This window comes from Gymnogyps californianus, chromosome 4, assembly GCF_018139145.2.
Source record: "Gymnogyps californianus isolate 813 chromosome 4, ASM1813914v2, whole genome shotgun sequence".
Lineage (NCBI taxonomy): Eukaryota > Metazoa > Chordata > Aves > Accipitriformes > Cathartidae > Gymnogyps > Gymnogyps californianus.
Genome location: NC_059474.1, coordinates 27,254,930 through 27,281,173, shown reverse-complemented (window position 1 = coordinate 27,281,173; position 26,244 = coordinate 27,254,930). Strand labels below are relative to the sequence as shown.

At 39.9% G+C, this 26,244-nt stretch overlaps 2 protein-coding genes across 5 annotated transcripts in view; both read right to left on the bottom strand.

Annotated features, from left to right (window-relative positions):
- The window catches only part of SLC30A9 (solute carrier family 30 member 9), a 40,722-nt gene extending 35,498 nt beyond the window's left edge, over positions 1–5,224 (bottom strand). For 2 of the 4 annotated variants that reach the window (XR_007766478.1, XM_050896749.1), the window contains exons 1-2: positions 5,072–5,224; positions 2,248–2,427 (exon numbers count right to left, since the gene is read on the bottom strand). Coding sequence is in view for 3 of the 4 variants with exons in the window: in XM_050896749.1 (XP_050752706.1) it covers positions 2,248–2,427; positions 5,072–5,168 (277 nt within the window). In the remaining variant the exon portion in view is untranslated. The remainder of the gene's footprint in view (positions 1–2,247; positions 2,428–5,071) is intronic. The other 2 variants (XM_050896747.1, XM_050896748.1) reach the window with 2 other exon arrangements.
- A 9,909-nt stretch (positions 5,225–15,133) lies between these two features.
- TMEM33 (transmembrane protein 33) lies at positions 15,134–25,532 on the bottom strand. The gene is made up of 8 exons (XM_050895981.1): positions 25,489–25,532; positions 25,332–25,396; positions 24,081–24,175; positions 23,456–23,643; positions 22,406–22,473; positions 21,501–21,634; positions 19,484–19,567; positions 15,134–18,114 (listed from the first exon to the last, which is right to left on the bottom strand). The coding sequence occupies exons 2-8, from the start codon at positions 25,386–25,388 to the stop codon at positions 17,985–17,987; spliced, it is 756 nt and encodes a 251-aa protein (XP_050751938.1). The 5' UTR covers positions 25,389–25,396; positions 25,489–25,532; the 3' UTR covers positions 15,134–17,984.
- Between the last annotated feature and the right edge of the window lie 712 nt (positions 25,533–26,244).

The window sequence follows — 26,244 nt, the reverse complement described above, 5'->3', positions numbered from 1 at the left end:
AGCTAAGACTGCTTAGCAAAAACTGAGTAGTAGCTTCTTTTCAGAAACTGCATGCAACCATTTATGTCATTAAAAGAAATAACACCAACACTGTTTAACAGAAGATTGGGACATAAGATTTCAGAGGGGGAAAAAAAAGGCACAAAAATATCAAGATTTATATCTGTGTACAGAGACCTATGCACAGAGATCTATGTACATCAAGTACCCTTTTAAAGTTTACTACCTCAGCCTAGAGACTGGACAAAATCACAGTGTATCAGCAAGGAAAAAAAAAAAATACAGAATACTTCAATTCACAATTACTGTTTTTCAGACAAGCACAGGTTGATATGATAGAACTTTCAAGATGAATACATTAATATTTTCAATATCACATTAACAGGAAAAGCATTTCCCAAGTTTACTGACAAAGAAAGGGAGGTCCAAAAGACATCCATTATTTGCTAAATATTTAAGTTACTGGAAAAGTATGGCAATCTTTACAAGTAGTATGTAACCTTTCCAGAATTCTATCAAAATATCATGGTTTTTTAAATAAACAGTAGTAATATATCCATAATGCATAAGAACATTTTACCCACTAGGCCCCAGAAAACATCCCCTATATGAAGTGCGCATATAACAACACGGATTCCCAAATAAACTTCAAAGCGATTGTTCATCTATGCACAATTATCTCTAGGCTGCAGTTTCATGTACACTTGCATACATCAGCCTCCACTCTCAACAAAAGGTAAGTCTCATGGTGCCCATGTGGCGCAGTTCCACTCAAGGCTTACTATGACTCAAGGCTGTGCTGCCAAAAAGGACAGCATCTCTCCTTCAGCCATTTTAGAGACAGTGAGCGGGATCAGCTTACTGATCCATCCTACCTCTACCCTAGTTCTGCAAAACAAGAAAGCAATTAATTTTTCACAAAACAGGCCTAAACATCATTAATGCCAGCACAAGAGAGGGAAAAATCAGATGGGGTGGGAGAAGGTGGGAACATCCCTTCTGATGACAGTCAACAATTACATAAACTTAAGGCAATCACGAAAGCAATAGTGTTAGACTATTTTCACGTCTGATTTTTAACACCAGTAACTGCACATTAAGAACCCAGAAAATACCAACAACTACAACTGCCGCTACAGTCTTTCACTGTATTCAAGCACACATTCTTCTGCAAGAATCTCGCCCTCTAGCAACCATCTTCAGCTCAAGACTTTCCAAGAAATATAAACAGTCTTAAGTATTATCCTCTTCTAAAATCCAATCACAGGCTTAAGAAATAATACCTAATTGTTACACTCAGAACAACATTTAAGATCCACTTTTGTACTTCCAAACATCAGAAAAGTAATACTCTTAGCTGGCTATAGTTACTAACTTTTAAAGACTGCTGCAAGCCTCAGGAATTTACAAGTTAAGAAAGAAAGAATGAATACCTGCTAACCTAACAATGAAGAGAAGGAAATTTTCTTTAGTAGACCACTTAGTTTTAGACAAAAGCACACAGAAAGAGAGCTTTCATTTTAAAAAGCATTTGTTATCTCTTAAGCACAGTAGTCTTCCAAACATGGATCTGTGCAGTCCCACACTTAATAAGCAGAAAAAATAGAGGATGCTACGATGGAGCAAGGATAAGACAGTTCTGAATTTCACAAGCACCTAACTAGCACAAGATTGACAATCAAATTGACCAGCAAAGAGGGTCATGTTATGTCCATTAGATCATGTGTTTAATGTGAATGCTGCAGTTCTGACAACTGTCAGATTAGAAAGCTCTAGCAGATGAAACAGCTCAACCTTCTTTACCACTCATCTATAGCCTGACCTGGAGAAGTCACAGTGCTCAGTATTCACGCTCATTCAATCTTTATGACTAGTTCATTTCACACAACAAACCCGAAATACTACAAAAAGAATTCAAATAAGGAAGCAAAGTGGTGAAAGACAAGTAATACATTCCATTTCTTATCCCTTACATTACCTAATCCCTTCTGACATCCACATTTTATCATCACCACTTTAAATTTGATTACACTAAACTTAAATCCTTTAAATACCGGAATTACAAAGAAATAAATTTCAGCATTCCTCCCTGCTTATGCATTTGAAATTTATATATAGATGCCCACAAGCAACAAATACTAAGAATTCTGCAACTGTAATATCACACATTTGAAAAAAAAAGTTATCAATTGTTAAATACGTAAAGTTTTTACATTTATATAAATACTTTTTATTTTAGCTTACTACTACCTGTTCCAACTTTATGCAGGGTTTCTTCGGGGGTTGATCCATTTGTATCTTCTGATCCAAGATCTTTTTTCTGACCATTGGAGGTATAAACTCTCACTTGACTCACCAACTGCACAGGCAGACGATTGCATGGTAGAATATAAGACAGACTCCCACTTTTCATTGAAGCTTGCCATCCTAACAGGGGGAGGAAAAAAAGATGTTTCAGGCAACCATTTTGGAAGGAAAAAGAAGGGAAAGTGGTCCAGCTATACCAGCATAAGTTATGGAAAGTCAGCTTTTAAGTACTTATCTGTGCTTATTTTACCCATGTTTAGGAATTACAAAATGGGAGTACACAGCATGCTTTCACTGCCTCCCTTCAAACATCCACTTTTAAACTTCATTCTAATGTTATGGGTTTTTCCCATACAATCCGATATGTACTTTTTCCAAAGACCTCTAGATGATCTTAGAGGGTGTCCTGGTTTCAGCTGGGACAGAGTTAACTCTCTTAGTAGCTGGTACAGTGCTGGGTTTTGGATTTAGTGTGAGAATAATGTTGATAACACACTGATGTTTTAGTTGTTGCTAAGTAGTGCTTATCTTAAGCCAAGGACTTTTCAGTTTCCCATGCTCTGCCAGCAAGCAGGTGTGCAAGAAGCTGGGAGGGAGCATAGCCGGGGCAGCTGACCTGAACTAGCCAAAGGGGTATTCCATACCATGGAAGGCATGCCCAGTATATAAACAGGGGGGAATTGGCCAGGAGGGGCGGATCGCGGCTCTGGCATCGGTCAGCGGGTGGTGAGCAATTGCGCTGTGCATCACTGGGGTTTTCCCCCCCCCCCCTTTTTTTTTTGCTATATTCCTTTTCATTACTATTATTATTATATTTCATTATTATATTGTTAGTATTATATTTTACTTTAGTTATTAAACTGTTCCTAAGTATTATATTTTACTTTAGTTATTAAACTGGTCTTATCTCAACCCACGAGTTCTGCCTTCTTTCCCGATTCTCCTCCCCATCCCACCGGGGGGGGGGGCAGTGAGGGAGCAGCTGTGCAGTGGTTGGCTGCTGACTGGGGTTAAACCATGACTGTCCAGTTAAAAAAAAAAAAGAAAAAGAAAAAAGATACAAAGCTATTTGATAAGATTCGCTTACTGATACATTAAGTCCCATTCTAGTCACACTGCCTCAAAATCTTTAAAAAACAAGTATCGATAAAAGAACAAATACAGACCACTACAAAACTATTAGCCAGCGTTGCCATTTCATTTCACTCTGTGTACACTCTGTACAAACCACAGCTTACCAATCGAGAAAAATTGATCTGTGTGCATTACAATTAAGAGCAACTTGCTACAGAAATTACATAGAACACACAACATTGTATAAAACATTTTATACAGAAGAATCTTAAATTTTGCAACATTTACAACAGCCAAATTACAAGATAAATATGTAAAAAGCCTATTGAGAAATCACCCTGGGTAGGCAATCTACAATTTCAAAAGACTAACCAAAAGTAGAGTTGTATGCAGTACAGGCCAACCTGTATTAGCAACCACTTTCTTTTAGGCAGCACAAACACTTCTGTAGAGAGGGTATATAACTCCTCCAACCAGAAATGCAACAGGCAAACTGGCTGCTTTGGAAAGCACTCATTAAAAGAAAAAATAAATCTAAAAAAAAAAAAAAAAATTAAGCAGTGCTGGTAAATGAAGTCATCACAAAGCATGACTAATCATATATGAATAATGCACCTCTCACAAAATAACAATATTTTATAAAACTGTTTATTCCATAAAAGTCTCCACAGCTTTCCTTTTATTTTAGTCCTCTACAGTACCGAAGCATCTGCACGTGTGCATGCACTGATCTGAACGTTACAGAAGAACAATTTCACCAAAAAAAGTCAGATAAGCTCTGACTGACTATTAGTTGTTGCTAATGTGACAAAAGCCCAGAAAAATCAACTCAACACAGCCCAGTGAACTTACTGATTACGACTCATAAAACACTACAATAAATATATGGCACAAGATAAGCTGCGTTGTTTTGTAAGCTTTGGTGATACTGGAGCAGTTGAAAAAGGGAAACTTAATCAGCATGTTTAGAAAACATTTTTTCTACTAATCTATACATACACAAGAAACCGCTAAAGAAAAAGGGTATTTGCTGCAATTCAACCGTAAGTGATTACATGAAGCGGGACAAAACTAGTCAGAATTTAAATTTCATGGGATCTATGTCCTAAAGGAAACGCCAGGGCTCACTCCTCAGACCAACACAAATCCTGTAAGACCGCGCTTCATTTTATGTAATTACTGCAAACTTCAATCCCAACACAAGCATGACGTATCAGTTCTACGTAAGACTTGGGCTGACAGGGCAGGAGGCCTACAAAGGGCGTGTGAAAGTACCCGCGACAAGGTATTACGCTCGCCAGGATCCGCCTCGCCAACCGAGGCAGTTATGACTTAAACATTTTCCTTCTTTTTGAAGTCGATACTCAGAAGGCAGCCTTGCGCTCTCCGGCGGCTCCCGGCCCGGAGATGCCCCACAGCCGGGGGCAGTGTCATCGCCTCAAGAGGAATCCCCTCCCGCCCCTGCTGGCGCCCGAGGCCGGCTGCCACCAGCCGCCTGCGAGCGATGGCACTCGGCTTTCCCCACGCGAGCACGCAACTTGATTACAGCTTCCTACAAGACTCGGCCGGGGGAAGCGGCGGTCCGCCGGCCTGGCCTGGCCTGGCCTGGCCTGGCCCGGCCCTGCCCGCCCGGGGGGGTTCCCGGCAGCCCGCCGGCGCAATGCAGCGGGCTGGGCCCCGAGGGACTCACCGTGGCAGGCGCGGGGGTGCGGCGCCGCCTGGCACCCCAGGTACAGGCGGTAGAGGCCACGGCAGCCCCGCCGCTGGGCGGCCAAGGCCGGCATCATGGCGGCGACGGAACGCGGAGCCCGGCCGCTCCCCGCCGCACGGCGAGCGGGCGGCGATTCGCATCAGAGAAGCCCGGCGCGGCTGCGGCGCGGCCCCCGCTGAGCCCCGGCCGGCAGCGGTAGCCGGGAGGCCGGCGGTGGGCGGTGCCGCGGCACCCGGATGTGCGCAGGGACCTCGGGGCTGCCGGGCGGGCGCGACGCCCAGCGGCCGCCGCTGACTCACCCGCGCCTCTCGCTGCGCCTGCGCGGAGCGGCCGCCAGCGCGCGCCGCGGCGGCGTCTCTTTCGCTTCACCTCAGCTGAGCTCGGTGCCCGCGGCGGTGCTGGCGGGCCGGGAGCCGTGTCCGACCCCGGGCGGGACGGCTCCGTGCCGGGCTAGCGTTTAAAACCAGCTCGGCCCTAACCGCCCCCCGCCTCGCCTGCAGCGAGGCCGCATCTGAGGTATGCGTCGGGAGCGCCTCGTGCTCAGGAACTGCTCATTTACTGCTTGTAATAAAGAGAGAATATATATATTCTCTGTGTATAACATATACATGTATATAAATGTGTTAGCACAGAGAAAAACGTAAAAAGACATAGTTTTATAGCTAGTAACAATATTAAAACACATAAGCTGAATCTGTTTGTAAGATTTTTATGTGAAAATGCTGTCCCCTACCCTTAGGTCTCCCCTAAAACGTGCTTCCCGGATCAGTGCTGATAAAATCTAATAAAAAAAACTTACTTTCTCCAGAGAGTGCCCTGCAGATGATCCTGCTGTCAGAGGCTTGTGATGTCTTCTTGTACCCATCCCAGCCCTGCTGTGACACCCCTTCTGCTCTCTTCACCTACAGCCTGGCTCAGGACCATGCATGTATGTAATTAGTCCCACTGGCATCAGTGTACACACTTTTTTTAATTAAAAAAAAAAAAGCAATTTGGCAATTGTAAGTTTTTCCGGTATAACTTTGATATTAGTTTACGTGACTGACAAACTGCCTCTGGCTTCCTTGCCTTCATTTGCACACTGTGAGGAACATGGGAGCTCACCAGAAGTTAGCTTGGCAGGGAATTTGGATAATTAATGTATCTGATAATCCACAAAGCATTTGATCACTGAGGAGAATTATTACAGTGCCTGTCTTTAACATACCCAATTAGATTTTGAACAAGGTTTGCTGGCACGTAACTTCTTTACCAGCCAGCTAGTCATTAGCATTGCCAATACAAGTTTTCGTAGAAGCCCGATGGAGGCAGATTGAAGTAAAATACTTGCATAGAATAATTAACACCTGTCTTCCCAATAGTCCAATCGCAGCCATACCAGGTGAATCAGGAGTATTGCAACAGATGCTGTATCATTAAGTAACAGATGTACAGCAATGAAGTTAAATACTAAATTCACTGCAAGTTGTAAAGTAGCAAAGGTGGAGTCAATTCACCAATTTTAGTTGGAGTCTAACATGCAGCTGATGTATGTTCTGCTGTCTGCTTCTAATTTTGGCAAGAGCTTAACCGTAAAAAAAAAAGAAGAAACATGAGGTGAACAGTTCCCTTTCTTTTCCCCACATAACGTTATTTGAAAGAATATAGGCAGAAATTCTGGAAACATTTGTAATTCTTGAAGAGTCTCTGCTATACTCTAGAAGAGATGCTAACTGTTGGATTACTTCTAAAAATATTTTTCTTTAGGTTTATCATTTCCTATCCAAAACCAAATGGAATTACTCAACTATTTCATACTCTTTTATCCAGCTGAATAACTGAATTTGCCTTGTCTGGTTTTGTTGTTGTAAATATGAAACAGGAAGGAAAATAATAAAGCTGGAATACCATAGACAGATTAATAGATACTACCAGTGTGGCAGTCAACCAGGATTTACATGATCAAGGGCTCTGCATGAACCTTTCTGTTGCTAAAAACTGAAACCTGAGGAAGGAGACAAAGAACAAGCAAAAGAGAATCAGTAACAGCCTATTCACCATGGGATAGCCAAGTACATAAAGCAACTGATAATGAATTACCATGCCTCATGGCATGTAGCTGCAGCATCCTAAGACAAAAATCTCAAATCCTCATTTAGGAGCATCACAACCATTAGTTATCAATCACTAGCAATGAATGGAGAAACACCCTAAATGACAGGGAACTGTTTATTTACTTCAGTGCATCCAAACTGTATTAAACAAATTTTTGCCTATGGCAAAGACTACTATATATAGCCATAGTGAATAGGTGAGATCTTGTTTCTCATTGAGTGGCAACATTTTTATTCAATATAGTTGGAATTGCATCCTAAGGTTTAATTTTGAATAATGGTTATTCAATAGCTATTTTAAGCCCATATTTCATTAAATCAGGACAGTTTAAAGAAAAAAAATTTAAAAATCTCATTCACATTCAAGTTGCTAAACTCTGACCTGATTTAAAAAAAAAAATATTATTTATATATGCCATGCTTGTACGGGGGCTTCTGTACCATCTGAACCTCTGGCTAGGGGACAGAGGTTGCTCATATACCTATCGCGTGAAGATCGTGATATATTGCTCATAAGAAGAGCGAGGCTGGCTACCATATTGGCATCATTTCCTCAGGCATCCTTCTGCAAAAACTCTAGAACCTTGTTGTATAAAGCATATTACCTTGCCAACAAAACTTAGAGGGTTAAGTTGCTTTACCGGGTCTTCAGGAAGCACAGAGGCTGTATGGGTACAACCTTTTAAGATTTAGAACCTGCTTTATGGAGACACTTGAAAAGTTTCTTGATCTGTAAGTAGTTTTAAGTAAAGACAGGTGACTGGATTGAAATACAAACCTTTGGAAACTTTTTTCCTTGTTCCTGTTTATTCAAAAGAAATAAGTAATTGACTGGATTACTCGAGCTACAACAGTAAATTATGATGGAATTCCCCAATGTTACTGCCTAGCAAAAAATCTGTGGTATGTAAAGGCTAATATACAGTGAAGGATTTTAGTGTTCCTTATATGAAAAAGGATGTAATATAAAGCCAATTTGAATATTTTTGAATCTGTAATTCATTAAAGATTTCAAGTTCATACAGTGGAGACTTGCAGCGTCCCCAGATCAGCGGCAAGAGCTGAGGTAATGACTTAATATAGTTTAAATTACTCTCTGGTATTCCCATAACATCCTGCCTTGTGTGTCTTTCATACAGCATAGCAAGGTTTTTAAAAGGGAAAGACTGTTTTGATTTTGTACCTTTTATGATCCTACACGTACATTGTTAACACCAAGCAAATACATACTGATAGTTCCAAAAAAAAAAAAGTATGAATACATGAAGCGTCCAGTGATCCCAAACAGCCTTTTTCACGTAAAATATTTAAATTAACAGAAAAAGAGAAATATTTCATGGCGGGCAGGTGCATGAGGGGAATGACTCTTCCGAATCACAAAATGGTGAATCTACAGAAGTCTGCATAACACCACTCTGAGTCACGTAGGTCTGTAAAGTTATTTCATGGTCACTGGGTCAAAGATCAACATAAACTAGAAGTAAGTATCTTTCATTTCCAGCACATGGATAAGTGTTTTCCATTATTCACATGCAGTTCATTCACCTGAACACCAGCAGAGTCATCTTCAGTTTCTTGAACTGCATGCAGCAGTGTTCAGCCAGCCCTTTTGACCCCAGCAGCAGCCAGGCAGCTAGTGACCTCCTGCTGCTGCTGCAGCAGCTTGCAGTCCTCCCACAGCACAGGCTGACAACCACATCCTTCCCTCGGGAACCCAGGTGGCACATGCCAGATCTTCTGGGAGGCTAAGCTGACATCAGTACTGCGGAACTGGTTGAAGTGGGAGTACAATAAAGCAGAGGGAGAGAATTCCAGAAGGGAGAAAGGGTTTCACAAGAGCAGACAACAACAGGAGACAGGACCGGTAAAGAAGGGAAGGAATATCAGGATAGGAGAAAGATGGGATAAATTTTGAGGGCTAGAGATTGACAGCAGACATACAGGTAGAGATATCATTTGGCCCTTTATTTAGTGCTCAAAAGACCTCAGGACACCACATGTTCTCCCCATGGTTTGGAAGCCCTCCATTGCCATGCGCACTTGGTACACACAGGAGAACTTGGCAGTAATGCAGCCCCCACGCCGGTCAGGCCCTGTATCCCTGACAGAGACTCATTAGGAGCGAGCGTAGAGCAGACGTTCCAGTTCTGTTTCATGGTAAGTGAGAACAATCAGGGGATTCGCTTAAAAAAACCCCAGTATGGCTCTGATTTAACATGCCAGTGCAGGCACTCCTTTTAGCTACCCAATACTCTGTTTTCCTAAAGGGAGGCATTACACTTTTAAAGAATTTGCTCTCCCACAAGGCAATGGAGAGTCACTTGCCTATCTCAATAAAAATCAGTGGGAGTTATACTGGGACATATGCAGCTACAATCAAATTAGGGAAAAGGAAAAGATTCGTACAACATATATCCAGAAACGTACGCTTCATGGTTATGCAGGAAAAAGATGAAAATATTACTTTTCCTGGATCAATAATCCCACACCCACACATGTAGGAAAGACTTCAGTTGTAAAGCAGCAACATCCTAAGCAAAAAGGAATCAGGATTCTGCTAATATAATTACCATGCTTTATGACTGCAAGGATTTGACAATAAATTCTCTCACAGACGATGGGGTCTTCTAGCTTCCCAACAATTACAGCAAACATTTGGGCTTGTGAGTAGTTACTTCTTTAAAGAAACCTTAACCATAAATCTGGTTTTCTTTTATCTCCTTTCTGCTGCATAAGGCAGATAGATACTTGCGAAGCCAAAGTACAATAAATCATGAAGAGACATTATTCTCCTGAGAAATTTAAAGGGAAAAAGACTCTCCTGTAGCCAATAGACACATAAGGAGCACATTAAATTACTAAAATGTTTTGCTTCATAGTTGCAAACCAGCCACTAGAGGTCAGTGGTTTGGAATAAAATTAGCACATGGAAGAAGAATTCCATTTCATTTCAAATGACCTATCATCAAATAAGATTTCCAGGCTTTGAGTAAGGAAAAAGAACTCTTAAGGTTGGCAGCACTTATCTTCATCTTAAAGCAGAAAGCTAGTTTAAAATTCTTAAAAACAACACTAGGTACATAATACATAACATATTGAAACAACTACTCTTATTCTCTACAGTAACATGCGGACATGCATAGGAACACAGGACAGGAGGAAGCTTCCTGTGTCATCAGGTCTAGTCTCCTGCTACTCCACCTGTCCTACAGTCTCTTACATGAACAAAGCAAGGACCAGCTTAAAAGCAGCTTGATTCTTTTGCTTGTAAGAAAAAAATTTGATTACAAGAATGTGAAATAAGCTTGACTAGTACTTTTGAAGTGTATAAAGGCAGGATATTAGAAGCCCCTATGCAGTGCAATAATCTTTTCTAAAAAACTATTTCCCTTACAAATGTGTAACACTCTACAAAGAGAGAAGGCTGGCAGAGGGCAGGAAGAGGCTTTTTAATCATAAGGAGCAAAGCATATTAACATATCCAAACAGCAAAAAAACCTCAAAATATTACATGTTTTATTGTGTCATTTATCTGCTGCTCTAAGTATACATACACACCATCAATCCATAGCACATACACATTGACGCAACCAAATGTCTTGCTTACCTCTGCCCCAGAGTGATGTTAAAAAAATCTGAATTAAAAATGTGAATAGAACCACTGGATGCTCAACCACACGCTGAACTAATGCTTGATGCTATCACTGTAGTTTCTAAGGTTTCAATATTTCTCTGTATTATACAGTTATACAACTGATAAAATGCCAGTGGACACATGAGAATTCAGAAAGTCAACTTCAGATTTCCATCTGCCATTGCAAAAAAACTTGCTAATAATGGCTTTGATTTAAACTTTATCACTGAAAGGATTGACAATGATTTTTGTTGTGCTTTAGCCAGAACGTAACTGAAGTTGCTATAGCAGAAAGTATGTTGAAAGGGATTGTAATAGGCAAACATCTGCCATCTCAAAACACCGTTTGGTCAGATTTTCTAGATTAAAAAAATCAAATCAAAAAAAGTTAAAATGCTATGTTACAAATACCATGTTCTGTTATGTGTCTTCGCACACAGAAGCAAACATACAATCAGGACAAAACCCCTTGCAGTTGCACATATGATATCTTGCCCTAGATTGCCAATGTAAAAATGTAGCAAAGCAACATGGAAAGAAAAAAGCTTAAAAAAAAGCCAAGAACAATATAGACCATAGTAAGTGTTTATTTCTCTACTTTTCCACTACAGGAACTTCAAACATAATGGACAAGAACACATAATTCCACTGCAGCTGTTTTCCATTTTAAGTAAACCAAGATCAGCCTGTCAGCTCTTGTACAATGTGGCAGCATCTGAACATGCTATTCCAATAGTATTTTAATAGAGACTAAATTAGAAATAAATTACAGCTAGAAAACTTAAGTACTATCCAGAGGATACTGATAGCATAAAACCATGAATGGTGAATTGGGGTTTGTGAACGCAACAGAGCACCCAGTAGGATTTCCATACCTCTTTATATCACACAGAGCTGAACTCTTCTGCATTCTTTTTTCTCCCCATTCTTCTTTGTTCTTCTTCTATTACATTTCTACCTTTGTGAAAACTACAGTTGACATTGCTTTAACCCTTGCAGATAATCTAGCCCTGCACCTTTATAATTTCTGATTTTCAGCTTAATTTTCCTGTGAAATATCTCAACCAACTGATGTACCACGTTCATCCAGCATACTCTTGCTCTTCGCTTCGGCAAAGGTGCAGGAGTGAACATTCATAGGAACACACACAGCAAATGAAAATACCATGATTTGCACTTGTTCTCAAGGAAACCAGTTTCCTCACCCCAGGCAGGAGTCTGGACTGCTGCAACACTTCACTCACCTCACAAGCAAGATAACATGGTCAGGCACATGGAAACCAGGATAAAGGGAGATGAACTCAAATTAACCATTGCTTTCGTTTAAGAGCAAAGTCTTTCATGGCTCCTGTCCTGGTTTAGGCTGGGACAGAGTTAACTTTCTTAACCGGCTACGAAAAAGAAAGTTAACTCTGTCCCAGCCTAAACCAAGACAGCTCCTCAGAAAACAATCCACACTACTGCTTTTACGAAACCGCAGCTGTATGGTGGTAGCCAGCTGTGGTAGAATAAAGCCCATCTGGTTGGCACTGGGGTTGAACAGAAGTCAGCTATTTAACATGCCATCACAAATGAGCTAAGCCTAGCCCACAAGAAGAGGGTAACATAGAGTCACATTATTAACAACACTGGTTTACAATTTTGCTTACTAGTTGCAAAACAAATTATTATTATACTGATATGAATTCCAAGTAATCAAGTGCTAGCTATGACTCATTTTCAGTTCAGCAGTGGCACTTAGTGGGATGTAATCATAGTCACAAAGCAACCTGTTTTAAGATTAAAGGGACAGGACTCCTGCCAAAATACAGATGTACAGTCAACTTTCTCTATTAACACCTGCACTGAAAATATGGCAGTAAACTGAGCACGTAGGTAAATTTTTTCACAGGACTTGGTGTTACCTATGCCAGATGTAAAGCAGAAGAGCTCCACTGACTTAAAGACAGGAATCAGCTTTTTTTGGTTTTGATATACAGCTTAATCTTCCTTTTTCTCTAGAAAAAGCAAATGAGAAGCCACAGTAGCTCACTGCATCCTGCACTATTCTAAACACACAAAAAAACAAAAACAAAAAAACACAACACCCAACACGCACCTAGAACATTTAACATGGAAAGCTGTTGGTCAGTAACTCAAACTCAGAGATCTGAACTCAAACAACAAGTGCTGTTTTGCAACACAACATTGGTAATATTTTAAATCCAGAAAAAAAAACCCTATGCAATTTGATTTCAAGAACATCAATAAAACCATAGCTGTATCAATACAGAAAACAATTTAATTTGTTTCAAAATAAATATTTGACATACAAAGCACATACAGTGAAAAAGGGTCACAATAAATTACAAATGGAGATACTTGCTTGTTCACTGAGAAAAGCCCTTGATATTTCCAATTTCATACCATCAAATTTATCATTCTTGCTGATTTAAGCACAGCACTAAACAAATATGGATCCCAGTGCTTTCTTTCACAGGTACTGGCATGGATAATTTACTGCAGTGATCCAATTTGAAAATCAGTAGGGACCAGTAAATCGCTGCATAAAAGAAAGAGCGAATGAGGTGCTTTTTCCTTAGTGTCAGCAGTCTGTGATTATTATGTTTATTAGATTTTCTTGAAAGGGCTTCACATTTTCTCAAATATGCAGGAGAACTATTATTTCCCCTCTGAGCCCTTACATTAGCATTTTGTGCCTCAGTCCTTGAATACAAGTAAAAGATGAATTTTTCAATTCATTTTAGAAGTTTGTACCATCTGGATGGCACAGAACTAAGCAATGAAACTCCCTTACCTGCACGATATCTGCTATTATCAGAGCTAGCTTCTGCAGAAAAGTTAGTAAGTAATGCTAACATTTTATGAAAAAGATATTTTTGAATCCACATTTAAGATTAAATTCAATTACATTATCCATACTGATAATGCATCTTTGAAATAAAGAATTGCTTAAGGTTTATCCTTAAAAGGCGATTTAAAACAGCAAGGCCTGACTCTTCCTGTGATTTTAAGAAAATTATAGCACAATAAAAGTTACAGTACAAAGATACACTAACCAATTTCAGTATATATAGTTTAGCCACAAATACTTGCACTGCAGCAATTAAAAGTTATAGACAATTACAACAGATCAGCATACCCTACTAACATCTAGCATGTAAGTGCTTGCAATCTTATTCTGTTGTGTTATTTTTCCTCACCAGAAAGGACGATACCAGGGGCCACACCTAGCTCTTGCACGTGGGAATCAATTTTTGACACGACTTTAAAAAGAACATGCTGTTTTAGCTCAATGGTCTTTACTACCCTTAATCTGAGCACCGTGAGGTACAGTACTTTTTGAAACTGTTTAAGCAGCAGCTAGTATCGTTTTGGGAACAGGACCAAGAAGTCATATGTGGTGTAGAAACAAATCACAGTTCCCCTGCACGCTTGTCCAACTCTTTTCTATTTCCTGCTCTGCCAGAGCTCTTACATCGCCTTAGGCAAGTGGTCTTTCCTTCCATGCCTCAGTTCCTGTCTGTAAAATGAGCAAGAACTGTACTTCCTTAATTAATAAGGGATCTGTACAGCAAATGTTGCAATACCAGTGCCTAACAATAAAAAGGGCCAACACAGACTGTACAAAATAACCAGCTATGTTATTTGCTTGAACAGTACTATCACATATACAGTTAGCAGCTCAAAAACTATTGGAACAAACAGTGGCTCATGATTATAATATATTAAAAAATCCTTAAAACATCTAACTTAAAATATTAATGGATATTGCTCCCCTTGAACATCCCTCAAAGGAGGGAGCAAAACATAAAACTGACAGCACAAAAATGACAATAAAAGTATAAAATTAAAGACAATAAAGCAAAGTATGGATGCATTAGTGAATTACTTTGTGTGTAAGAAATCCCAACTGGCATTAGCTACTCCATACCTAGTGGGTCCTGATGCTTTATTTATCTACAGGTGAGAACAGACAAGTCTTAAGCTGGAGTACCACTTCTACAGCAAGCTTGTGTACAGCAGGGGGTAGATCTACCCACAGAATCTATGCAACAGCACTTTAACTTATGAAAGCTAAGATGACAAAAACAATCAGTGTGATTTATATCAGTGGAAACAATTACCACATTAGGTAGCCAACCTTTCCATAGGACAAAGACTCCTCTGCTTCATATTTGGGGTTGGCGGATATTTTATGGTCAGTTTCAAAATTTCTCTACTACCAGAGACTTCTGCTACAGCCTCTGCATCACGGCTAGCTGTTGACAGCCCAGCAGCATGAACAGACAGTTCTTTTCACCAGAAAAATCTCAAGCTATCAGGACACAACCAGCATTTCATGTCTTTAATTTAATCGTTAGTATAGAAACAGTCACAAACTGTGGTAAGGAAGCAGGCACAAGGACAGAATGTTTTTGCCAGTATTGAGGAAATTCGGTGTTATCACTCAGGCAGCCTAAAGGCTGCAGTAAAAATCAAAGTTGATGCAGAGTGCAGGTCAGTTGCCCTCTTTATTTTGCTTGGAAGTTATTCTTACCCCACTGTTCCATGTTTTCTTGGCACATCAGAGAGGCAAGTTTTACCAGGCCACAAGTAAAATCCAGGCCTCATTTGTCAAGCAACTCCTTGCAAAGCCAAGAATGTACTACTAGCCAGATCAAATCAAATCCCATTTATGAAACATCTTCCTCCTCTTCATGTATTTTTTAAGACTCAATAGAAAGAGTTAACAAGAAATTCAGTATCCATATATAAGCTTTACTTCATGGCACTGTCTTCCAACTCTCTACTTACTGAAATCTCATTCACTTACTCCTTTTAATCTTCCTCATCTATTCATAGAGTTGTATCTCAAGACTTAGCATCCTTCAGTTACAGCTGCAATACATCAGATCCAATTTAGACTCCTCTCTAATTTAATAACAGCATACAATTAAAGGAACAGTAGACTGCACCCATAACAGCAGTCTTAGACCACAAAAATTTGCTCAAAGTAACATGTTATTTTGTTTACAGTAATTACAAAAGTATTTGTCTTCCGCTCCCAGTATGGGGGACCAACTTAGATGACCAAATTAATTTTTAAATCACAGTGGTGCAAAGAGCTGAACAGAGTCTGATGACACCACTCGAAAAATATACCACGTAACATGAAAGACGGCCTAGAATAGTGCTGAAGAATTGAAATGGTAATAAGTAGGTCTAGATTCCTGCTCTGATTAGATACCATTGTTGCAGTGCTTATTCTTGGGTTAAATTTTGAAGGAAAGGGTCATAAATTTTTGCACTTTAGAAGGCAAAAATTCCCTATAAAATAATTTAGAAACGCACAAGACATTATGACCCAATTCAGAAGCAGCAGTGGGAATACAAGAACATGCACACATACACACAGGACAGCATTCTGCTCAACTTCCAGGTTCAAGCATCAGTATGTTCTGTTAGAGAGAAAATAAGCTTGAAGAGCCTAGCAAATTACATTTAACACTCCTTTTATTGCAGTAGAAATTTTAGTTTTTATAAAATCCTCACATTACAGGATATACATATAGTGAATCTTGTTGCAAGTCTTTAGCAGCTGTAGAGCATTACTGCATGCAGTTGCTTCTGCAGTGTGCAAGTGTTCTATAAATAGCTAATCATGTTCAGAGAGCAAGACAAGTAGTCAACGAATATCATATTCAATTACCAATTGGTTCATCAGTACCAAGAGGTTGAGCAAAAAATGAAATAATTTTATAAATACATGGCTCTGATCTAACAAACTAATACAACTGGAAAGTCTGAATGACATTCACATCACAAACAAGATAACTCAATAGTTACAGGAAAATACTTTGCTTCAAGACTGTTTTTGAAAGTGTTTCACATAAAGATTTCTCTGACCAAGGAAGAATAGTTAAGCACAGTGCTATAGAAGTTTACAAAAGGCCAATGAAATCCATTTAATTTTATGCAATTAGAATACTAACATTAACTACAGAAGATTAGGCAAATACTTTGCCTTGAATTTATGGAAAGAAGCTGTGTTCAGACAGACAATATTCTTTTGCCACTATCTACCTCTCAGCTGCTGGGTGAATGCATAATCAGCACTCAAATTAATATTCACTTCTGTAGTCATGACACTGGCTTCAGATCAGTCAGATGGATTTATGCCAAAAAATCCTACACCCATTTGTTTCAGAAGCTGCCTAAACAGGTGCAATCCTTTATGCAAATTTCCCATCACAATGAGAGTCTCAGAAACTGGAAGAACAATTTATATAGCTAGCTACAGATTAATTTTCTAAAAAGCTGACATGCTTGAATTACTGCAGTCTCACATTTGTGTAGACACAAGAACAAATCTGCAATGATTCTGCAAAAGTTACTTCATTTACATTGATTAGTTCACTTAAGAGATGGTTAAAAGTTTAAGCATTGCATCTTTGTCTGAAAAGCCTACAGGTCAGCAATTTGGCTTGGTAAAACATCTTGTTACAACAAGATAACCGCAGCTTTCCGTGATCAGAGTCTTGAGATTTCTTCTGACAACGTAATATAAGACTATGTCACAAGGTAGAAACTTGGAAGAGTTCTTTTTAAGTAATATTAATAAAAATAGCCTCTCCTTCAGAAAAGGTGTTAACTATGTCAGCTTGATAGATTTTAATGTTAAATTCAAAGTGGGCCATATTTTTACACTGAGTACAGTAATTTAGACAAAATGGTTCTACAGATACATTTAGTAAGCAGAAGAATACTGTCCAAAGTGTACTGCATAGGCGTACTGCATAGGCATGTGTACCAACTGCTATCCACTGGAGACATCTTACAGTAGCTATAGTTCCAACTAACATAAACCTACTGAGCACAGACTTCTTAAAGTTTTAATCAACCTCAAACAATCCTTGATTCCTAAAAAACCAATTCTGTATGACTGGGCATGTTTTGGATAGGATGCAGCTACTTCTTTTCACCAATTAGCAATACAGCACAGTATTTTTAAGTTTCCATGACTTGCTTTTGATATGCTAAATTTCATATTATCTCCAAAAAAAGCATATACACATTTTTATACAGCCTGGAATGAGATCAGTGTAAAACCAGGAATTTATAATCATCAGCAGAAGTGCCAGCTGCTCATAATGTTCACAAAACACAAGTGCCTGAAATTTGGCTATGCAACAGTTGGTGCCAATCTGCTTATAAAGGAAATGCTGCTGAGGCATAGTCTTCTTACAAAAACAGGGCATGAGGGCTTCATTATTAAGTGTTCAACAACAATCCTCAGCTCAGTGAAGAGAGTCCTGAAAAAAAATCAGATTTAAAGAGAGTTTTAAAATCCTACAGCATTTATCAGAAGTATCATCTAAATCTATCTTTTTCATTCACTACTTTTCTCAACACCCCACACACACTCTAGTTAGCAAGTTCTTTAGATCAACTCAGTGTTGCAGTATCTTGCAAGAGCTTCAGAATTCTTGTCCTTTAAACATTAACATTTTAATTAACTTTAGTTCAGCAGCTTCCAGCTGAGGACAGATAAAGACAGCAGAAAAATTCCACCTTCAAGCAAAAAACAATACACTATAGAAAAAGAAAGATTAATTCTTTATCAGAAAGAGTGTAAGGAGTTGGGAGGTAACCTTGTGTTTGCGCTGCTTCTTGCCAGAATGCAAGAACTCTGCACTCTAGAAGCGACTATTAGAAGACAGACATGACAAATAAAACCCACAACACCAGTTTCCCTTAAAACTACACAAAGGCCAGCAGAACATCTTGGATAAACTAGTTCTATTGAATGTTAGTTTTAGTATTGCACAACTTAAATTATTTTTAGATGCCAAAGTAGTAAAGCGCCTTTTTTTTTTTGTTAAAAAACCCAAACATGTACTAAGATGGAACAACTGATTTCTTACAAAATAGTAGGCGATTAAGTTTATGATTCTCAGACCTGCCTTTGCATACCATGGCAGCCAAAGCCACTTCCTTGGTAATTTAGCAAACCATTTTCTAATCAAGTAGTGATCAGACTGGAAAGTATGTTCGCAAAATCTTATGCTATGCAACGCTTGTCATAAGAAAATTCTGAGAAAGCACTGACCTGAGCAAATCCTCATAGAAATATTTATGGTTTTAAAGTTTAAAGCAATAGTACTGGCTTGACCAACTTTCAAACCAAATCAATAAGGCTCTATTTCCATTATAATTAACCTGACTTACAAATTTAAGTAAAGGAGGTAATGAACATGTTTAAGATCATCCACAGATTTTTTTTCTGTCAACATTACACAAGTTCAGAAGTGCCTGTTCATATATGGACTTAGCCTCAGATAGGCCTGGAATCTAAAAATAAGGATATCTTTCTGGTAAATGGTTGCAGAGCAATTAAAAGACTTTCTTCTCCCAAAGCGTAGCGATAATCACACAAGCATGTTCTGAAAGCTCCCATTCAAGGACGGTGGTGCATTTCAGAAAAGTTCAGTTACATGAAATAAATGTAACCTTGAACCAGCTGGGGTTTTTTTTTTAGCATCCAGGTGTATTCCACATTCTCTAATTACCATTTGCAGATTTAGTATTATGAGTTATACATTCATTTTAGAATGAAAAATTTCTGAATGCCTAAACACTATGCAGTTAAACACTAACTTCCGAAATCAATTTAGTGCTTACCGACAGTATGGATTTCGCCGAGAGGAGTAGCGTAATGTAAGAAATCTATAGTAAATGAACGGCTGGAGCAGACTCCCTTGCCCACTGAAAGAGAATAGAGAAGTAGAGCTTAATACTGACCAAAAAAAAAAATCAGGACTTTTCCTAATAAAAGTAAGCAAACTACTTAGGCTCAAAAAAAGCTAGATTGGGGTCACATTAGTTCAGATAATCTAGATCTGACAAGAAAGAGTACATAACCATACACTTACGAAAGCAGAAACTTACATTATACAATAAAACTGCTCAATGAAGCAGTTAAAGAAGTGCTGTTCTTGTATTGATTTTATATTTATGAAGTTTTTTATATGCCTCATTTCTGGTGGTGGGCAAAGAATCAGAGAAGTGATGGTGGACGCCTGTTCAGTATTAAGAAAAAGCTTGCTGGTCAAGCACATAAATTGGCTGACATAAATAGTCCAGTTACAGCGAACTTTTTCAGTTCCAATCGTAGCACTTTGACTATCTGGACCGTATTCCTAGTATCTTTTGCAAAACTTCTCAGAATGCACTGGCGACTATTATAGATGTATTGAGATACTAACGCCAAGCTGATATCTGACTATTTCAGTTACAATGAAATCAGGTTTCGATACTTTACAAAGCTGCTGTTTCACATGACTGTGCTGTAAAATAGTGAAGAGATAGCATACAAACGATACATAGCAAAGCACAGAAATACCATGAGTTTAATTTTAATGACTGAAGCTTCTTCATATAGCACAATATTAAAAAGCTCTGTTGGAAGCTGAACGTGACAGTTCCAGTAACTAGAGCTCCTTCAAATATGAGCAATATCTTTACCCAGAAGAAAAAATATAAAGTGAAAAAAGGAAACTGAGCTACATACAGGAGAGGGAAAAGAGGAAATCTTGCACCTGTACAGTATTTACAAGCAATTTAATATGCTAAAAGAGTTTAAAGAACAAATTCTCACAAGAGCTGCATTTAACCATTATACAATTTAAAATTTGGTATATGATCTTTTATAAGCTTCGGTATCTACTAGATGACGTATCAAGTAGCGACACTTCACATACTAAATTCTCCATAGAGAGGAAAAAAAAAGTTCTCCTAAAGAGAAGTTTAAAGCACTTGAAAGTTTCAGATACTGGACAGAGTGTATCTGTCATTTGGCAAGTGGCCTTAAATGAAATGGAATCCTTCAGGGCTGAAGCATTGAAGTGTTCAGCTGACGTATCAAAAGATAAAGACAAATTATGCATTCTATGAACTTCCAAACAGATAAAGCCTCCCTTCTGCTGCCTGTGAGACCACTCAAGACAAATGCTCTCACTGTGCTATGACTTGTATAGAACAAAGGGCATTATTCTCCCTCCAAATATTAAAAGGCAATGACCCAAACTTCAGTGACTGGCAGGTCATTATGCCTATATGACTTCAGTAGGATTCCACCATGCATATGCTCAGATCCCTAAAATGAATTCAACAGGCTGCACAGCAGGCAAAACCAAATGGAATCAAAAAAAGAAACAAGGGTCACTGGTCAGAAGTAACACAGGAGAGGACATAACCTACTCAGACTTGCACGCTTTTAGCACAATGAAATTTCATGCCACTTAAATTTCTGGAATCTAACAGTCAAAAATAAGAGTTCACTTTCAGTGAAGCTGAAGATCTTAATATTCTATTACATTGACCAAAATTAAACTTACTGAACAGTGTAGGAGAACACAAGTTACAGGCCTGAAAATCTTGGATTTGACCCAACAGTGTCAACCCATGCTATGAAAGGGAAGGGGTTTTTGGTGCTCAGTTATATCACAGTGAATGCTTTTTGATTTCATAATACACCAACTTCAGAAGCCTAGGAATCAAATAAATTCAACTCTAAGTTCAAGCCTTGGTCACCCAGAACCATACAAATGGAGATCTGTGACCCACAGAGAACTCAATTGCAAAAAGTAATCTTGTGTAGAAAGTTTCTAATTCTGAAAATACTTATTGTAATTCTTACCTGAAGAGCATAAAAACTGTAGCTGGCATCAGGAAAATTTCATTGCAAGCAATGAATTTTAGAATATTCTGTTGATTAGCATTCAGTTTCTCTAAAAGATTTCTCAGAAAGGGCAGACTGTTTGAACTTCGTGCCTTTAAAGAAGAAAAAAGATTGCCAGAAAACATACAAGTTACACCTATCTTCTCTAGCACAAAGAAATCAAAATACTAACAATTACCATTCATAACTCATTTCAGCATTTTAAGACTAGATCCTTTAAAGGTATGAAGATTAGTATCCCAAAGAAAACTACTGGAAGCTTGGAACTCCATAATTACATAGAGTTCAATTAAAACCATGAGGTGTTGCAATTCCCTCACCCACCCATTTTAGGTTCAACTGCATAGAGATGGCCACGAGCCTTATTCTGGCCACTCGGAGGAAGTACCTATGGTAGCAAGATAACCCAGTTACGAACACCAAAGGCTGGAGTTACGTTAAGCTGCACAAGGCAATTCATTGAGCAGCAGGTCCAACTGGCAAGTATTTTGCTTGCTAGCCTCACCCTGCAGTTTGTTATTTTACTACTGAAATAGAACATTAAGTTTCACAGGCTATGGTTTAGCTTGAAAAGACGTCTTAAGTCTCAACTGTTACACAGCTTTTGCTTCCTTCAAAGAACAGCATTTGAAGAAAAATAATTAGCGTCAACTCCAACATAGAGTCATAACAGAAGGGGGAAAAAAAAAAACCACCAACCCAAAAAAAGACTTCTCAGATTCTCTGTGCTGAGATTCCATACTACAATTTCACTCTAACTCCTCTAATGTGGCTAAAGGAAACCACAGCTGCAACTCAAACCTGTTCATAAACCCCAAGAATACCAACAGTATTAATCGTATCATGCATCACCTCATACTTACATCAAGAACCTTCTTTGTATATGTGGCAGCATGAAGCAAAGAGAACAGCAGAACTGGAAAAATACTCACTGAAGCAAGTGATAAGGAAAATTAAAGGCTGCACAAGCGCTTCATTTCTCCATGATGTTATGCTAACACACAAGTCCTAGCTTGATAGCTCTTTGCAAGAGGTTGGCTGGAATGACCTATACTGGATTAAGACAGGTGTATGTCTGACATCTATATTTATAGCTCTTCCCTTTGTTTCTTACACCTCTTCGCTATGCATTTTTATTAACTTCAAAATTTGCACTTTTGCATACCTGCATACACACAACATATGCCGTTACACACCAGTGCATTTCCACTGAAATGCATTCCTTCTGCATGAAAGACACATGTGAAGTTACTATTTAAAATCTATCAAATACATGTAGTCACAATATTTTTTTATTAAAAGATGCTACAAAATGCATTTCTTTACCAAAGAACATGCAGTTGCCAGCCATTCAGATTTTAGAGCGCAAGAACATAGATATTCCTCTGCCAGAGACATTTTAAGAGTAAGACATTAAGCGTACATACAAAGTGGCACAAAGAAAAGTCTGTTCTTATGTGTCACCTTTGACAAGCCACAAGAGTAAGTCTTTTTTGCAGACTTTATCTGTTTAGTAACTTATCTGAAAAAGCTACTACTGAATAATTGTCTCTCTACGTGATACATGTACTACTTACAGTGAGGAGTCATATATAAGCCCTGTACTGGTAATAAATGAAAGTTACCAACTTCTCAAAGTATCACTTGAGGCTGGTCATAAAATCCACCGAACTTAAGTCTCAGGAAAAGAAAATCAACGTAGCCAGAGACTGCAGTGCACTAGTTATAGAGGTGATTAACCTGAATATGGATCAATCAACATAAGTCTCTCCTATTTTACATAGAGTATGTTCTACGAATAGCAAACATATTCTAGTTTAAACTGGTTTTTCAAATCATGGCACAGGTGATGAAAAGAATCGAGTTTTTAAGATATTTAAAAACATTACCAGGATGACACAAGTAAAGGATACTTGTAACAGGGTAGGAATTCACAAAGATAAGAGAGTACAACAGGTAGTGACAGCTGTCCTCCAGCAAAGCCTGGGCCAGAAATGCCCTGCTAAGCTGAAAGTGCGGTAGCCTTTGGTGTAGTCGGAGGGCACTAGTAAGAGCATTTGCCAGCAAGGCACGCTGATAAAAGCTTGCTGCTTCATGCAACCTGCAAATCATCAGAGGAGACGTTACCATATGAACCAAGCCCCTGCTCAGAAGTCTTCCACCCCTGAGAATTGCATCACAATTGCACAATACCTGAAGTATTTCTATTATCATACATAAGCACTATTACCAAAATACAACTTAAAAACTGGTAACACTGACTTACTGCAGGTGCCAAAGGTAAAACAACTCAATATATTACTCCATAACTACACACAAAAACATGCATTTGCCACTACTTTACAGTTGCTCAACACATTTTTCAAACACATCTAAAAGTGTTTTAAACCAATCTAAAATCTGTAAACTGTTCTGACAAAAAGCATCCAAGTAAACTGAATAATAGAAATTTACCCTTACATGAAAAACAACTCTATGAAAAGGGAGTGTAGTGCCTTGTAAATTTTTAATACTATTTTACAATATTACAATACATACCCTAGAAGAGGCAGGACAAATAAAGCTGAGCAGTAAACTGTGAACAAGCGGGAAATCCACATTGCTGTATCCAACTTGTTAGCCATCAGAAATTGCTACATTAGAAGAAGAAAAGAAAAAACCCAACCCCCACAGAAGTTGGTATCTTAATATTTGCATACAACGAACATTCTTCCCTTCTATATTAAATTGCAAGTCTTTCTCCAACCTTGAATAGAAACAAATTATAGCTTGAAGCAAAGAGCACCTTTTTGTTCTGTGATACTTGACTCATATGATGTTACTAACCAGATCAAAAATAGCTAGGCTTCCTCAGAACCAAAAGGCTCCTTTGTACGCTACAACCAAATATAGTGGTAAGATCTTCTGTGGAGGTAGTTGGTTTTACACAAACCAACCTCACTAAACAACCAGCTTCAAAAATGTTATCATGCAAGGTCTTCAGACCTGACTGACTTTTGCATCTATTGCTTCAAGGTTCCTTTTAGAGTACACTGCACACACCTCATGCTAAATCTCCACAATTCTTACTGAGGGGAAAAAAAGAAGTGGTCAGGTAAAGTTAGCGTAACTACACCATAAGGAAAGTGGCATCGTTTTGGCCTACATATTCTTAGCCTCAAAAAAGCAAAAAGCATTTAACGGTAATCTAGCACCTCTCCTGTCATTGTGTTCTCCTTAACCACAGCCCTCTTCACTCCTGATATAGGCCCCGTACCAGAAAGGCTCTAACGAAACACAGCATGCTTTTGGCTATTAGGTACCTAAGAGTCAGGACATCAGCTTCTTTTCACCTGAAAGGGCTCAAATTTTTTTTCCTCATTTTAACCAGCTTTTGAAGACTGCTCTTTTCCTCTGTCTTCCTAGACTCCTTTTTATCAAAGTGACCAGAAATTAACCAAACTAACCTGCAAGCATCTTCATATCATTATCTACTGTCTTACTTGCACAACATAACTACAGACACATAGTTGCTGCCACGCGGAATTAACTTTGATTGAGACGTTTTCAAGAACGGCGGCGCAGCAACAGCACGTTTTCAATCAGAAAGTTACAGAGCCGCTTCCCCCTGCCCGTACCCGGGCGACCAGTCGGCCATACTGCGATTCCAGCAGGACCCTCCCAGCAGCACAAGGGGCGCCCGCGCTGCTGGAGAAGCACCGTGGCCGGCCCAGGACCCTCACTGCCCCCCCCCAGGAGTCAGGCCGGCGCCGCGGCCTGCTTCCCCCTCCCCGGCCGGGGGCTCCTTACCACAGCTCCGCCGGCGGCCCCGCCTTGCATGGGCCCATTCTGCGTGGAGTCCGCCATGGCCGCACCTGCGGGGAGAGAAGCGCCTCAGCTGGGGCAGGGGCGACCGCGGCCGCCGCCTCCCGAGCTCCCGCCCCTGGCCCGGCCGCCCGCGACCCACCGCAAACGCCACAAACGGCAAGGCACCGCCGCCGCCTCCGCCGCCACCGCCACCGCGCGCTCCTCGCACACGGCCGGACGTCACTTCCAGCGGGCCGCGGGGCCTGCTGGGCAATGTAGGCCCGGCGACGTCACGCTTCCGACCGCGCCTGGCGACGTCACAAGGCCTTGTTGGGAGTAGTGTGGGGCTGCCTCGGAGTCCGGCCCCTCCCGGGAGCGGCACCCCCTCCAGTCCGGGAATGCGTCCGCCAGGGCGAGGCCGTCGGGGAGGAGGCTCGCCGCTTCCTCCGCCGCAGTGCCTTGCCGGCCCCTGGGGCCCTGCTGCCCGCGGCAGGCCCGACCTCTGCTTCTCAGCTGCCTCTATAGGGTCTATATAGGGGTGCTTCTGTGTTGTGACAGTAACAGCAACAATATGAATGCTCGCTTCGGCGCTAGTCTGGGGCGTGTTTGCTCACTGAGGGCCAAACAGGCTTCCCAGAGCCGTTTAGCGAGACAGAGACTTAGTGCTGCGTGACAGCAGTGTGAACAGGAATCGTAAGGTCACAGGTCCCAGACAGGCTGCTCTCCGGTTCCCCGATGCTGTGGTAGCATCGTGATGTCACACAAAAATGATGCAATGTGCAAATTAAATACCATGCCACCTCAGGCTGTGTTGCTGTGTTTTAGTGTTACTGGTTCCCTATAATGTAAAAAGGCAAAAAGCCTCTTCAAAGCTGTGTGCGCCCAAACATTCATACTGTAAGTGGTATTACATTAA

Excerpts from the sequence above, each read along its gene's own strand:
- TMEM33 (XM_050895981.1), bottom strand. The coding sequence starts at position 25,388 with ATGGCGGACTCCACGCAGAATGGGCCCATGCAAGGCGGGGCCGCCGGC. Across the intron at positions 22,474-23,455 it reads GAATTCCTACCCTGTTACAA|TGAGTATTTTTCCAGTTCTG; the intron begins GTATCCTTTACT and ends CACTTGCTTCAG. Across the intron at positions 21,635-22,405 it reads ATACAAAGAAGGTTCTTGAT|GCACGAAGTTCAAACAGTCT; the intron begins GTAAGTATGAGG and ends TCTTCTTTAAAG.